This window comes from Arvicanthis niloticus, chromosome 10 (genome assembly GCF_011762505.2).
Source record: "Arvicanthis niloticus isolate mArvNil1 chromosome 10, mArvNil1.pat.X, whole genome shotgun sequence".
NCBI classification, from domain to species: domain Eukaryota; kingdom Metazoa; phylum Chordata; class Mammalia; order Rodentia; family Muridae; genus Arvicanthis; species Arvicanthis niloticus.
In genome coordinates, this window is record NC_047667.1 from 20,270,596 (window position 1) to 20,282,521 (window position 11,926).

General features: G+C 48.8%; 1 protein-coding gene across 1 annotated transcript in view; it reads right to left on the bottom strand.

The window, feature by feature from the left end:
* Window positions 1-7,772, bottom strand: part of Mapkapk2 (MAPK activated protein kinase 2) — a 44,829-nt gene extending 37,057 nt beyond the window's left edge. Inside the window, exon 1 of the mRNA XM_034513252.2 lies at window positions 7,220-7,772. Coding sequence (XP_034369143.1) covers window positions 7,220-7,459 — 240 coding nt within the window. The 5' untranslated portion in view covers window positions 7,460-7,772. The remainder of the gene's footprint in view (window positions 1-7,219) is intronic.
* Between the last annotated feature and the right edge of the window lie 4,154 nt (window positions 7,773-11,926).

Sequence of the window (11,926 nt, forward strand, 5' to 3'; positions counted from 1 at the left end):
GAGCCTTTGTCCAACTGAATCGACACCTGGAGAAGCCACCTCTTACCTGGCCCACAGGACAGAGATTTGCCCCAACTACCCACCAAGCTCAGGCTGGAAGGGGAAAGGGCACAGAAGGAGGGCACAGGTAAAAAATGAGATAAACAGGTCAGTGTGTGGCAAGAAGAACTGGGACAGATACCAGGGCCCAGCTATGAAGAGAGAAGTGCAGCCGTGGCCAGTTTATTTTTAGGCACTGCGACAGAGGTTGCGTATCAGCCGTGGGCCCGAGGCAGGAGGCCAGCCTGTAAGTGGCCAGTGTGGTCTGGAAGGCTCCTAATAACACAGATAGTCAAAATGCCATCAAAGGGACCAACTCAGTCACCTGCCCTGAAGCAGATGGAGGGCAAGATGCTCCAAGAGAAGAAGCAGAGGTCAGCAGAGGCATAAGCCAGGAAGAGTTCTCTGGGTCCGTTCTCCTCCCCTGGGATAAAAGATATGTTACCTTTGCTTTGGTCAGAAACAAGGAAGACTCACCTAGGAGCTAAACTAGAAGGAAGGCGTCAACAGCATAGCTTCCTCCTGACTGCTAAGGCAGAAGCAGCTTCCAAAGATGCCCAGAACTGCTACCTGCAGCCACCACTCTCACCTCCCAGAGGAGTCCAAACTGGCACTAGTCAGGAGATGCCTGAAGCCATCCCTCAAGAATAAGATACCCTTTCATGTGACCCTTCTGGAGAGCTCAAGTTCCCAGTGATATAAGCATCGCTTTTCTGATCTTAAAGGGGAACATCCCATACAAACGAGGTTGACCTTGAGCTAAGTCCCGAGCTCCACCACCTCCCAACTGGCAGACGGAGATGTTTACTGGACCACAGAATAAAGTCTCCAAGAATACGACAATGGCAGAGGCCAAGCCCAACCTCATGGTCCTTCCTCCTCCAAACAAATCAGGACAGCCTAGCACACAAGATCCCACATACATTCTGAACCACAGAAAGGAGAAGGCAGCCTCCTCCAGATGTGCCCTCTCCACTTGCTCCCTCAATGGCCAGCCCTCTCTGAAGACTAGTGGATCAACACAGAAACCCTGACGTCCTCATCAACTCTGGGAATCAGTCCCCATTTAGCTCCTAGGTGAGTCAAAACAACCGCTTGAGCACTACAGAGACTGTGGCTGCATTAAAAGGCACTCGTGTGAGTGAGTGATGTCTAATGCCAAGACAAACACTAGCCAGCAGTATTATTGTGGCTACAATTCAGCCATTCTTACCCCCAAGTCGGGTGCCCCATGCAGGATACAGCCTCAACAGGCGATCACAGTAGTGGCCTTCGAGTGTCCCAAACGACTTCAAATGGCACAGAGTCTAGGGAAGGAAAACAAGGGCTCCCCATCTCCACGCTGTGCTCTACTCCACCAAGACTCTTCTAATTTCAAGGCAAGAGCAGACATAGCCTGGCCTCTCTGCTGAGAAGCAAGCTGGAATACTTTCTAAGCTTTCGTGAGAAAGAGAGAGCAGATGGTCAGGAAAGATTATTAGCTAGCTGGACACATTACAACATCACACCTACCAGAGGGCATCCACACTGGCCCAGGTACTGCTAACCATTCAACACAGACTGAACCAGCAAGTCTCTCTCCTGCCCTCGGTGTCTGGGCCCTGCATAGACTCTTCTGCTACTACACACCACCAGGGCTTCCCTAGAGCCCAACTCTAGTGACAGCTAGAGCCCAGCTCTCAGTCAAAGTCACACGATTAGTTAGCAGGGAATAAAACCTAGACCAGTTGATAGTTTACTGTTGGTTTTTGTTGCTGTTATTGCTTAGTTTTGATTTTTTTTACTTTTCTATCTAGCACATAACCCCTAAAAACAGGCCTATCGCTATTTACATTTGAACTTATGTATGAACTTATATACCTCAAAACAGAAAATATTAGTGTTAAAGACCCTAAGGGGTATCGGTCCTAATGATTAGAAAAGACACTTCAGTCTTACTGGTACAACAGTACCAGCTGTTCTAGCATGACCCTTTTGTCCCTACCAATGCCCCCATTTACAAAGGGGGATAGGTGAAAAGCTTCTGGTGAGAAGACCAGGGAGCTGAGTTTGAGGCTGCTGGGTCTTCAGTACCATCATCACTTCCTGATGGCAACCAAACAGCCTAAGAAACCCACAAGAGCAGGTTCCACAGCATATGGCTCCGTTTTCCACAAGCAAGATGTTGGGACACACCACAGAGCCTTTCTGCAGCAGCCCAGCCTCTTCCTTAATGGGATGGAGGAGGTGACAAGATGACCAAGGAGGAGTGTCCATTATTACTCAACAATCAAGAGCTGTTGCAATCCCTACAAATAACTCTTCCCTGCCCACTCACCTCCATCCAAGGCATAGAAACACACAAAAGAAGGCAGACGGGGGTGGGGGGTGGGAGGGATAGGGGCGACTGAAACTTCAACATGACCCTTGGGAGGGTGTGAAACAGAGAGGAGGCAGGACAGTAAACACTGCTGTACCACAAAAACAACCAGGAAGAGCAATGGTTCCAAGCAAAGCAGGCCTGCTCTGGCACCTCAAAACTACTCAGACCTAGGTGCTGAGACCTGCCTACCTGAGATGCTATGCCCTCCCTCTGGCACAGCCAGAATTTGGCTCCTGCTCCACTGATGGCACCTCCAATTCCTGTCTTTCTAACCATGGATACCCATGCCTTTGTCCTCCCTCCCCAAAAAGAGCACTTTGTTTCCCAGACCCCCCCCCAATATGTGGCCCTGAGGCCCTATGATGGTTGTCTCCCTACTAACCCCACTTTCAGCCACCCAACTATAATTTTTAACTAGAGAGTTTTCAGATTCCATGAAAGTCCAAAATTCACAAATGAAAAAGGACCATTAACTAACCCACTTCTAATCCTGCATCAAGAGAGACCCAGAATCCTGCTTCAGCAGAGAGAGGTCAGGACCAGGTCAGGATGACATGCCTGCTGTCATCTTCCAAAAGACAGAAATATTCTCTGAAGGCAGAAAGTTGACCTTTCTGTCCAAAAGTCCACAAACCTCAACTTCAATGACGCCCAGCCTTTCCCCCAAAACAAAACGAAACGAAAAAACACTTTAAAGCTGATTTGATCCCAAGACAAGTAAGTCAGTCCTGAGCTTCTATCCCCAGTGCTCCTGACCTACTTGGTCTCCTGGTCTTCCCCTCAGCTCCACCCGCAGCCAGTTTTAGGACTTCTGGCAGACCCATTCATTCCTCAGAGGCCCAACAAGTTCCCACCACCACCAGCCAAGGCTGCCTTGGCACTGGCGATCCTTCCTCACAGATGTCTGTCTTTCGGAGTCCCTCTATTGCTGGTCACACAATTTAGCCCCCAGGCCAGCAATGTCCAGTAGTCTTTCCTGCGAGATTCGACAATCTTTGAGTGTTCAAATTTGGCTGTTAACTGCATTTTTCATTTGGTTTTATGCCTACATGCTGGCTACTTTTATACAAACAGCTATATACAAAGAATGCCTACCGTATTTGACAATGCTGCCCTAGACTACATTTACTGATCTTGCCTTCTCCAAATAGATTTCTTGACCACCAAACATTTTATAGGGCATTAATGCCTCTACCCTCTAGCCTCAGAAACATATGGTAAATGCTCCACCAACTGTCAACTCCCTAGAACCAAACTGGATGGCATGATCACAAGACTTTCCTCACCACGTGCTTCTGTCCAGCAAAGGTCAAACTGAGACTGTCCCCTGCCAGCCACACTATCAGGTCATCTCTCCAGTGAGGACACAGATTGAGGACACTACTGGAGGGGGGGAGGGGAAATGGGCAGTGAGAGAGTGTTGGTGTTGCCCTTCAACAATGTCCAGGACAACTGTGAGAGGTTCTAATCTCTCCATCAGGTCACCAAAAGCAGCTACGTCACAGACCAAGTAAGGGAGGCACACTGGAGAAAGGAAAGAAACTACGGGACCTTGCTTCCCCTAGTCTACGCAATGGAAAGATAAACAGAGATAAGTTATGACAACATTCCGTATTTTGTAAAGCAATAACACGCTTCATCTAATCAAGCACTGAACAGCAGAGAGGGACAATAATACAAGCTTTAATTAAATTTGCTCAGCTAATACCTAAGCGTCACCATGACACAGTGAAGCAGAACACAGCCCTGTAACCCATGGGGAAGATACACAGCTTACACACAGATGGATTGAGACTGGATGTCCCTACCAAAGAAATTACAGAATCCCCAAAAAAGTAACAAATAGGATGTCTATCACAAAATCCCTAATGGGAGGGGGGACGACCTGTTACACATACAAACCTCTAGGAGCTGCTGGCTGTTCAGAAGCTGCCTCTCCAACTTTAGTAAGTGCAGCTGAAAGGTGGAATATACCCACCACCAACCTCAGGCCAACAAATGGAGCCAATAGGTCAGAGCAGCTCTTCAGACTCAGGCACTCTGAAACAGCAACCGGACACTTGCCTGTCAATACCACTACAGTTACAAGTAGAGAGGGGCCTGAGGGAAACAGAAAAACTGGGTTCAGTTCCCCCCTCAGTCAAGTGAATGACAAGAATTACCGTTTGCCTTGGGCAAGTTGTGCCTTCCTTCTGGGCCTTGGTTTTCTCATCAACTAAATGAATACGCTGGATGCTGATGATCTCACAACCGGCTTCTAACTGACTGGAAGTGTGTGCATGACTCAGAGGCTAGCGAGCAGGGATGAGAAAGCAAGGTGACAACATCCACCAAAAGCATCTAAACATCAGCTTTCCCAAGAGGATCAGGAAAAACAGCAGGACCAGCTGGTTCCTTTATTTATTTATCATTATTTTATGTTTATGGGTGACTTGCCTGTGTGAGCACGTGTGGGGTGTGTGGGTGTGTGCGTGCGTGTGTGTGTGTGTGTGTGTGTGTGTGTGTGTGTGTGTGTGTGTGTGTGTATCAAGTGTATAATGTGAACACAGAGGACAGAAAGGGTGTCAGAGCCCCTGGAACTGAAGTCACAGGTAGGTGTTACCCAGCTGAGTCCTCTGCAAAACCAGAAAATGCTCCTCACTGCTGAACCATCCTTGGATTGGTTTTTTGTTTTTTCTTTTTAAGCTCTGGTTTCACTTAATAGAACAGAGCAGAGCCTATGGGCATCATTCCTTCATTCCTCAGGGCTACAAGACTGCCTTCTAAACCCCATGAGAGTCAGGCTGCTGGCCACGCTGTACTACGTCCTAGGCACAGGCTGGGTACACTCTATAGAGCACAGGTCTCTTCTTAGCATCCAAAGGGATCATCAACCCAGCCTGTTCCACTGTATCCTCTCCCATTGCTACCCCATAAAAAGGCTTCTTGTTTTGGAATCATTTCACTATTCATTTCCTAAAGTTTTTAAACTATAAGACATAGGAATCTTGGTGGTGCGTGTCACTGAAACAGAATTTCTTTTAACCAGATTCCCTCGCAGCTGCGATTATGTCTTAGCCAATATTTGGGTATGCAAATGCTGTTGACACGGCTGCCACTCTCCAAACATCTTGGCTCTCCTTTCTTCCTCTACTACTGAATCTCAACACAAAGATGTACTCGAAATCTGCAATTTGCCAGCTGAGTCAGCCTCAAAGGTCTAGGAGCAGGCTGCTTGTCAAAACAGACTGACTCCAATCTTCACCCACTTCTGACGAGAGAAGGGTAAAGCATGAAGACTGTTTCATACGCTGCTAGGTTCCTTCCTTTCAAAACTATTCAAAGGAGAAAAGTACACGAACTTCTGTTAACTATACCAGCAATCTGAATTGACAGCCTAGAGCACTTCAGAGGATGGTGTGTGTATTCAAACAGAATAGGAAGGGGTGAAGCGTTTTTTGTTGTGAGGTCTTTATACTGTGTTCCAACTATGCAAGAGAATGAACAGCTAGCATCCCCAGTCTGCTGATGGGTAAACGCAGATGGCTTCGCTGTGGAGAGAAATCTTTCCGGGAAAGAACATCTGCCACTTCCTCAACAATACAGTTAACTGCGGTCAAACTGTTCCCTTGCCTCCAGTCCCCAAGGTCAGAGCCACCGCTCAACCGAATCAACTCCTTTCCTCACTCAGCAACTAATCTGGAAAGGGAAGTGGAAAGTACAAATGCTTCAGTATTCCAGGTGGTGTAAGAGCCCCTCCCCAGCAGTCACACCAAGCAACAACCCCAAGAGCTTATAGTTTGTTTTCTTAATGTAAGGTTGAGGATGAAAACAGAAAAAAAAAAAATCATAAAAACTGAACTTATTTTCCTCCTACAAAGAACCAGGTTTTGGTCCCGTTGACCTTGTACGACAACAGTCTCACCCATAACCTATCTATCTTACTCTATAAGAGCTGAAACAAAGCAAGTTGTGTGGGCAGAAGGGGAAGAGAAAAATATAACACAGGAAGTAGTTTGCTCCTCCAATCATTGAGACACCCCAGGAGAAAGAAACCTGACAAGTGACCTTTAGAGATATGGTGTAACCTGAAACCCTTGAGAGAAGAAAACTTTGCAGTGACCCTGAATGACAGACTCCCGTGCTTCCTAGGATCATCTGAAATCCCCCTTCTCGCTACCACAGAGAGAAGCAGAGGCAGGCAGACCTACAGAGATTAAGAGTGGGTTTCCCAAAGACAAGAAAGAATAATGTTTCCTGCCTTTGAGTCTCCAGCTACCAGGGACCAGTTTACCAGCACTGGGCCAAACCTGGCTTACGGACAAGGTTTCCTACGGCGAGAAGGGGGCAATGGAAACAGCGCAGCGCAGCCTAAAGGGGCAGCGCAAGCCAGGCGCTGGCGGTTCCAGACAATCGCGGGGCGCGGAGGCGGGGTCCCCAGTCTCCAGTGCCCGCGCCGACGCGCCCCGCCGCTGCGCGCCGACCTCGCGAGGCGGAGGAGAGCGAAGTCACATTCCGGCTCCCAAATAAGGAGTAGGGTTAAGGAAACCTCAGAGAGCGAACTTCTCCAAACCGACCGACCAACCAGCTCAATGAGTAAAGGGCCTTTTGTGCCCGCAGAAAGGAAGGAGGGAGGGAAGGAGGAGGAGGAGGCCACCGTGTCCTCGGCGCCGGGTGAAGCGAGCAGAGGCCGTCCGGGACCCAAGCGTGGCCTCCGGGCTGGATCCCACTCACACCCCAACATGGCAGTCCCCGTGAGTCCTCTCGGGTGCCGGCCACTCGCGGGGTGACCGGAAGCTGCACAGGATCCCAGCGCGAACCCCGGCGGCCCAGACTTACCTTTAGGGCGAATTTTTGCTGGGTTCTCTTGTTGAAGATCCGAAGCACCTTCCCGTTGATGCCCAGGCCAAGCACTTGACTGGTGACCTTGTAGTCGTCGGTGATGGCGTTCTTTCGGATCTGCAGGCCCGACTTGACGTGGAACTGGGGGAACGGCGGCGGCGGCGGCTGGGCCGGGGCGGGCGGTGGCGGGCTGGGGAACGGCGCCGGCGGAGTCTGGCCCGGAGAGCCCGACAGCATGGTGCCCGGCGACTCGCGCGCAGAGGCAAGGGCCGCGGCCGCCCCCTCCTCCGGCTCGGTCCCGGGTCCCCGCCACGCCCCGCCCGGCGGCGAAGTTTGCTCCGGGCTGGAGCCGGCTGCCCCGCCCCGGCCCGGCTCCAGGCTCGGCGGGTCGCGGGGCCCCGTGGGTCCCGCTGTGCGCCGCGGGCGCCCACCAGCCCTGCTCCCTCCCCCCCGGAGACGCGCGCTCCGGGGAACGCGGGACGGCGGGGCCCGGCCCGGGGAATCGCCGCGCCGAGAAGTACCAGCCCGGGGGCGGCGGCCGCGTCACAGGCTGCTCGGCGTCCTGGGCTAGTCCTTAAAGGGGAGGATCGAGGGTGGGGCTTGGAGGAGGCGTGGGCGTGGGGGAGGGGTGGGCCTTAAAGGGGAGGAAGTCCAGTGGCGGGAGAGCCTAGGGACTGCGAGCGGGTCAGGGAGAGAGCACCGAGAGATCCTAGTTCTCAACCCGGGCCAAGCAGAGGGAAAGGCGGGGGGAGGGCAAAAGAAAAGCGGCTGGATAATTCAAACAAAACCCTCACTTCTCCAGCTGCTTGGATCTAGAAGACAGGTCATCGGAGAATTTGAGGAGGAGGTGTATTTTGAATAGTTGATAAGAATCTTCCTACGTGGACCCTGGGGGTTGGGGTACCCGGGCAGTGCGGGGAGGGGGTGCGGGGGGTTACAGAGACTAGGATCAGGTTTCAGGCAATAGTAACGATTTCCTTAACATACTTGTGAGTTTTACTTTTTTTTTTCTCATGGACTTAGTGGTTTTCTGTGAGACTGTATTGCTGTGTTATGAACAATTTAGTTATTATGCATTTGAACATATTTTTATGTAAAACCAAAATGACCCAAGATAGGAAAGGGATGGGACACTGTAGCTGCCTGTAACCTGGCTATATGCAGAAGCCTAAAGCAGGAGGATGACAAGTCAGAGGGCCAACCTGAGCAACAAAGGCAGACTCTATCTCAAAATACCCACAAACTTCATGTCTCTCTGGGAGGTACGCCTATACCTTTGTGTTCTGAATTCATTGAGATTAGAGGGCAAGGGGAAGGGCTGGGGATTGGTTCTAGAGTTGGGGAAATCATCCCTGAGGCTACAACCAATATGTAGTCCTGAAGCAACCTAGTTCTAGTGCAAGTCTCGGAGGAAAGAGGGCCTGACTGGACTGCAACACAACTGAGATGCACAAGGGTTTGACTGTTACAGCAGTTAAGAATGAGACAAAGGAACGAAATAGGTACCCAGCTCTGGTTTACTTACAAATACAGACAAATTAAAGATGAGGCCTGACCTAGGGCTTCACATAGTCTTTTAATATATCTCAACAAAACTCTGGAGACGAGACAGCATCCTGAGAAAAGAGCATTGGAGACATATAGCCCAGGAGGGTAAGGCTTGTTTGCTATTCCTTGTTTAGATTTCCAGAAGATGCTTGTCCCAAGGAAGACAGAGATGAACAGGTGAAGGACTGTAGTCCCCCTCTTGAGATCCAACAAAACTCACTATGGACCAAGGCGACAACTGGTCCCCTTTCAAGAAGCACGTTGTTTCAGCTCTATGCTTAATGCTCCACTCTCATCTCTGTGGTGATAATCCTAGCCCAGGGGAGAGTGCAGTAGTTGTGTCAGCAGCATGGTAGATACAGACCTGGGACTAGAGAGCAGATTAAGCTCACTTCAGTTTGCAGCTGGATAGATTCCTTCCGCACAGAAGAAGCTAGACAATTCCCAGTTTCAAAGGCACTGCTTGATGTGATGAAGATAAAGGGACAGAGGAAGAATCATGGGGATGGGGAGGTAGAAGGCCTCAGTGGCTCCTGTGGAAGGGACTGCCTCAGTTCTGTATTGCCCCATGGAGTCACAGGGGGTCTTCAGGACTTCTTATTGGTATTTGGCCATCACCTGTTTCTTTCCAGAGGCTGGAAAGAGAATGAGCTATTCAGAGGCAGCAAGGCACAGTGAGAAACTACAAAAGAGAAATGAACAGAATCTGATTGTCCTAATAAGGGATGAAATATGTAAACACCAATACCAGAAATAAAAACCTTTCAATTCCCCAGGCAGCATACTGAGCTCCTCAGGAACCACTGACAACGGGCCTTTAGTCAATGTGACCCTGAAGTAGGAAGGAGAGCTCCAGAGCTGAGGCAGTCTCCTGGACACCTGCTCTTAGGAGGTAATGGGACCAGGGCTAAGCTGGTCTCTGGAATTCAAAGTCTCACCAAATATAATGAAACCAACATTATGATTGCAGCCAATCAAAAGTGTACTAATGTCACTGCTCCTACCAATCATATTAGAGGTTACCTAATCCTTCTGGGAAATTCCCCTAGCCCTGCATAAAAGTGGGCCTGCCAGCCTCTTAGGTCCTCACTACTTTGATGAATGGTTGACCCCTGTGCGCTGGTAATTTCTGCAGAATAAACACCGTTTGCCTTCGCGTACTATTTGAGTCTGGGGTCTTCCTTCAGCAATTCTTTGACCCTAACAGGTGCCTTAAGCAAACCACTCTCAGCACTTCTCTCTGGGAAAATGAGAGAAAGCCTAACATTTCCATTTACAACTGAGGAAGAAATTAAATGTGGCAGCATCCGTGAGAACGCTTCGTAGAGGATATAGCATCAATTCTCATGAAATATTGAACACCGCCATTCCTCAAGCATTGCTTTCTTGTTCCTTGTTCTGTTCCCATTGCCTATCGACCTGCTCCTGACCCTGAGCAGCCTCCCTATGTAAGGGGGACTCTGCCTACCCCTGAGATCTTAGGAATCATGGATCACAGAAGCCCAGTGGGGTGTTTCTCCTGGAGTTACACAGGCTAGATAGAGCTAGAGAGCACACAGGACAACCAAAATACATGTCATGCACACACACACACATACCAAAAGTGCACTCATGTGAACACAGCTCAAAAGGACAAGGTATCTGTCCGGGAACAGCATAAATGAATAACCAATGGATAGCTGGGCCATAGGATGAACCACAGGAAAAGACACTACAAGAGACCCAGAACCTTCCATTCTAACACTGACTAACCATGTGACCTTACAAAAGTCCCTTGTCCCCTCAGTTCCTTCTTTCCTGTCTAAAAAAGAGTAGAGATGACATCTGTTCTGCCCACATTGTAGAGATATTATAAGGACAAAATAAAGCCCCGAGTCCTGCCTGTCTAACACCAAGCTCTCAGCCATCTGTAGTGAGCTACTTAAGCGGTAGCTGTTAAGGGTGTGCAAAAGCACTTCAGAAGTTGGAAGTCAGGTTGGGGCTGTAGCTCAGAAATAGAGTATATGCTTATCATGTGCAAAGCCTCGGGGTGAAAGCCCCAGAAAAGCATGACAAAGATGTAGAGAATCTATTTACAAAAATAAAAGTTATCATGTAATATAGTATACATGAAGACAGTTCAAGAACCACACATATACAGACTTGCATCAGTTGCCATCCTGGATTTGTGACACGTGCTTGTTGTTACAGTGTTGGTCTCTGCACTTCTGTTTTTATTAGGTTATAGTTCCTTAATAAAATGCTGTAGGCACCTGTGGGCCCAGTACCCAAAACATGAATTCGGACTTGGACGACAATGTACATCTAAGGCGTTGGATCCTCAGACTACCCTCCAGCCCATCCCTGTGCGTATCACCCAAGACAACCGGCACTTGCACGCTCACCTTCCCATGCTTCCCTCTTCACACAGTTGTAGTTTATGAAGACATGCTTAAAGGTATCTTTAGAAGCTGGATAGAATGGTTGGAACCTGTAATCATCTTTGGAGGATGAATCAGGAGGATTGATGCAAGCTCGAGGCCACTCTAGGCTACATAGTGAGTGTAAGGGAAGCCAGGCTACATAGCATGACTCTGTCTTAAACAAACCAAAAAAAAAAAAAAAAAAAAAAAAACTTTTAAATGATCTAATTGATGAAGCTCAAAAAGTATCTTTTAAAAGAAGAGACGTGGCTGGGGTTTAATTTATCAGCAAGATGTGGTTACAAAGTATTCCCCACCGTCTCATGGAGCGCCTGCCCCCACAGCACAAGCGAGTAATGGTTCTATACCCACCAGTTGTTCAGGTCAGGTTTCTCGCAACTTGGATCGTCTTGTTTAAATCTCACAAACGTCTGTAGCTGAGATTGCTAGTTGTTTTAGTCAATCAATGCCATTTTATTCTCCCACTCTCTGACAGTGACAGAGGTCTAATATTTAGCTAAGTATATGCCTGTCTAAATACAAAATTCACCTAATTTCTCTACATCTGTTACACAGGGTTCCTATGCAAGATTTCAGTTCTCTGCAGTGACCTACAAATGAAAGTGATGTACAGGAAAATACATTTCCTCTGAGGTTAGAACATCCCACCTTGGAGGAGCACTCCATAAGACTTGGGATGTTAAAACGAGGGCAAAATAACAGGATGTTTTAAGGGGAAGTGAGACATTCTGTC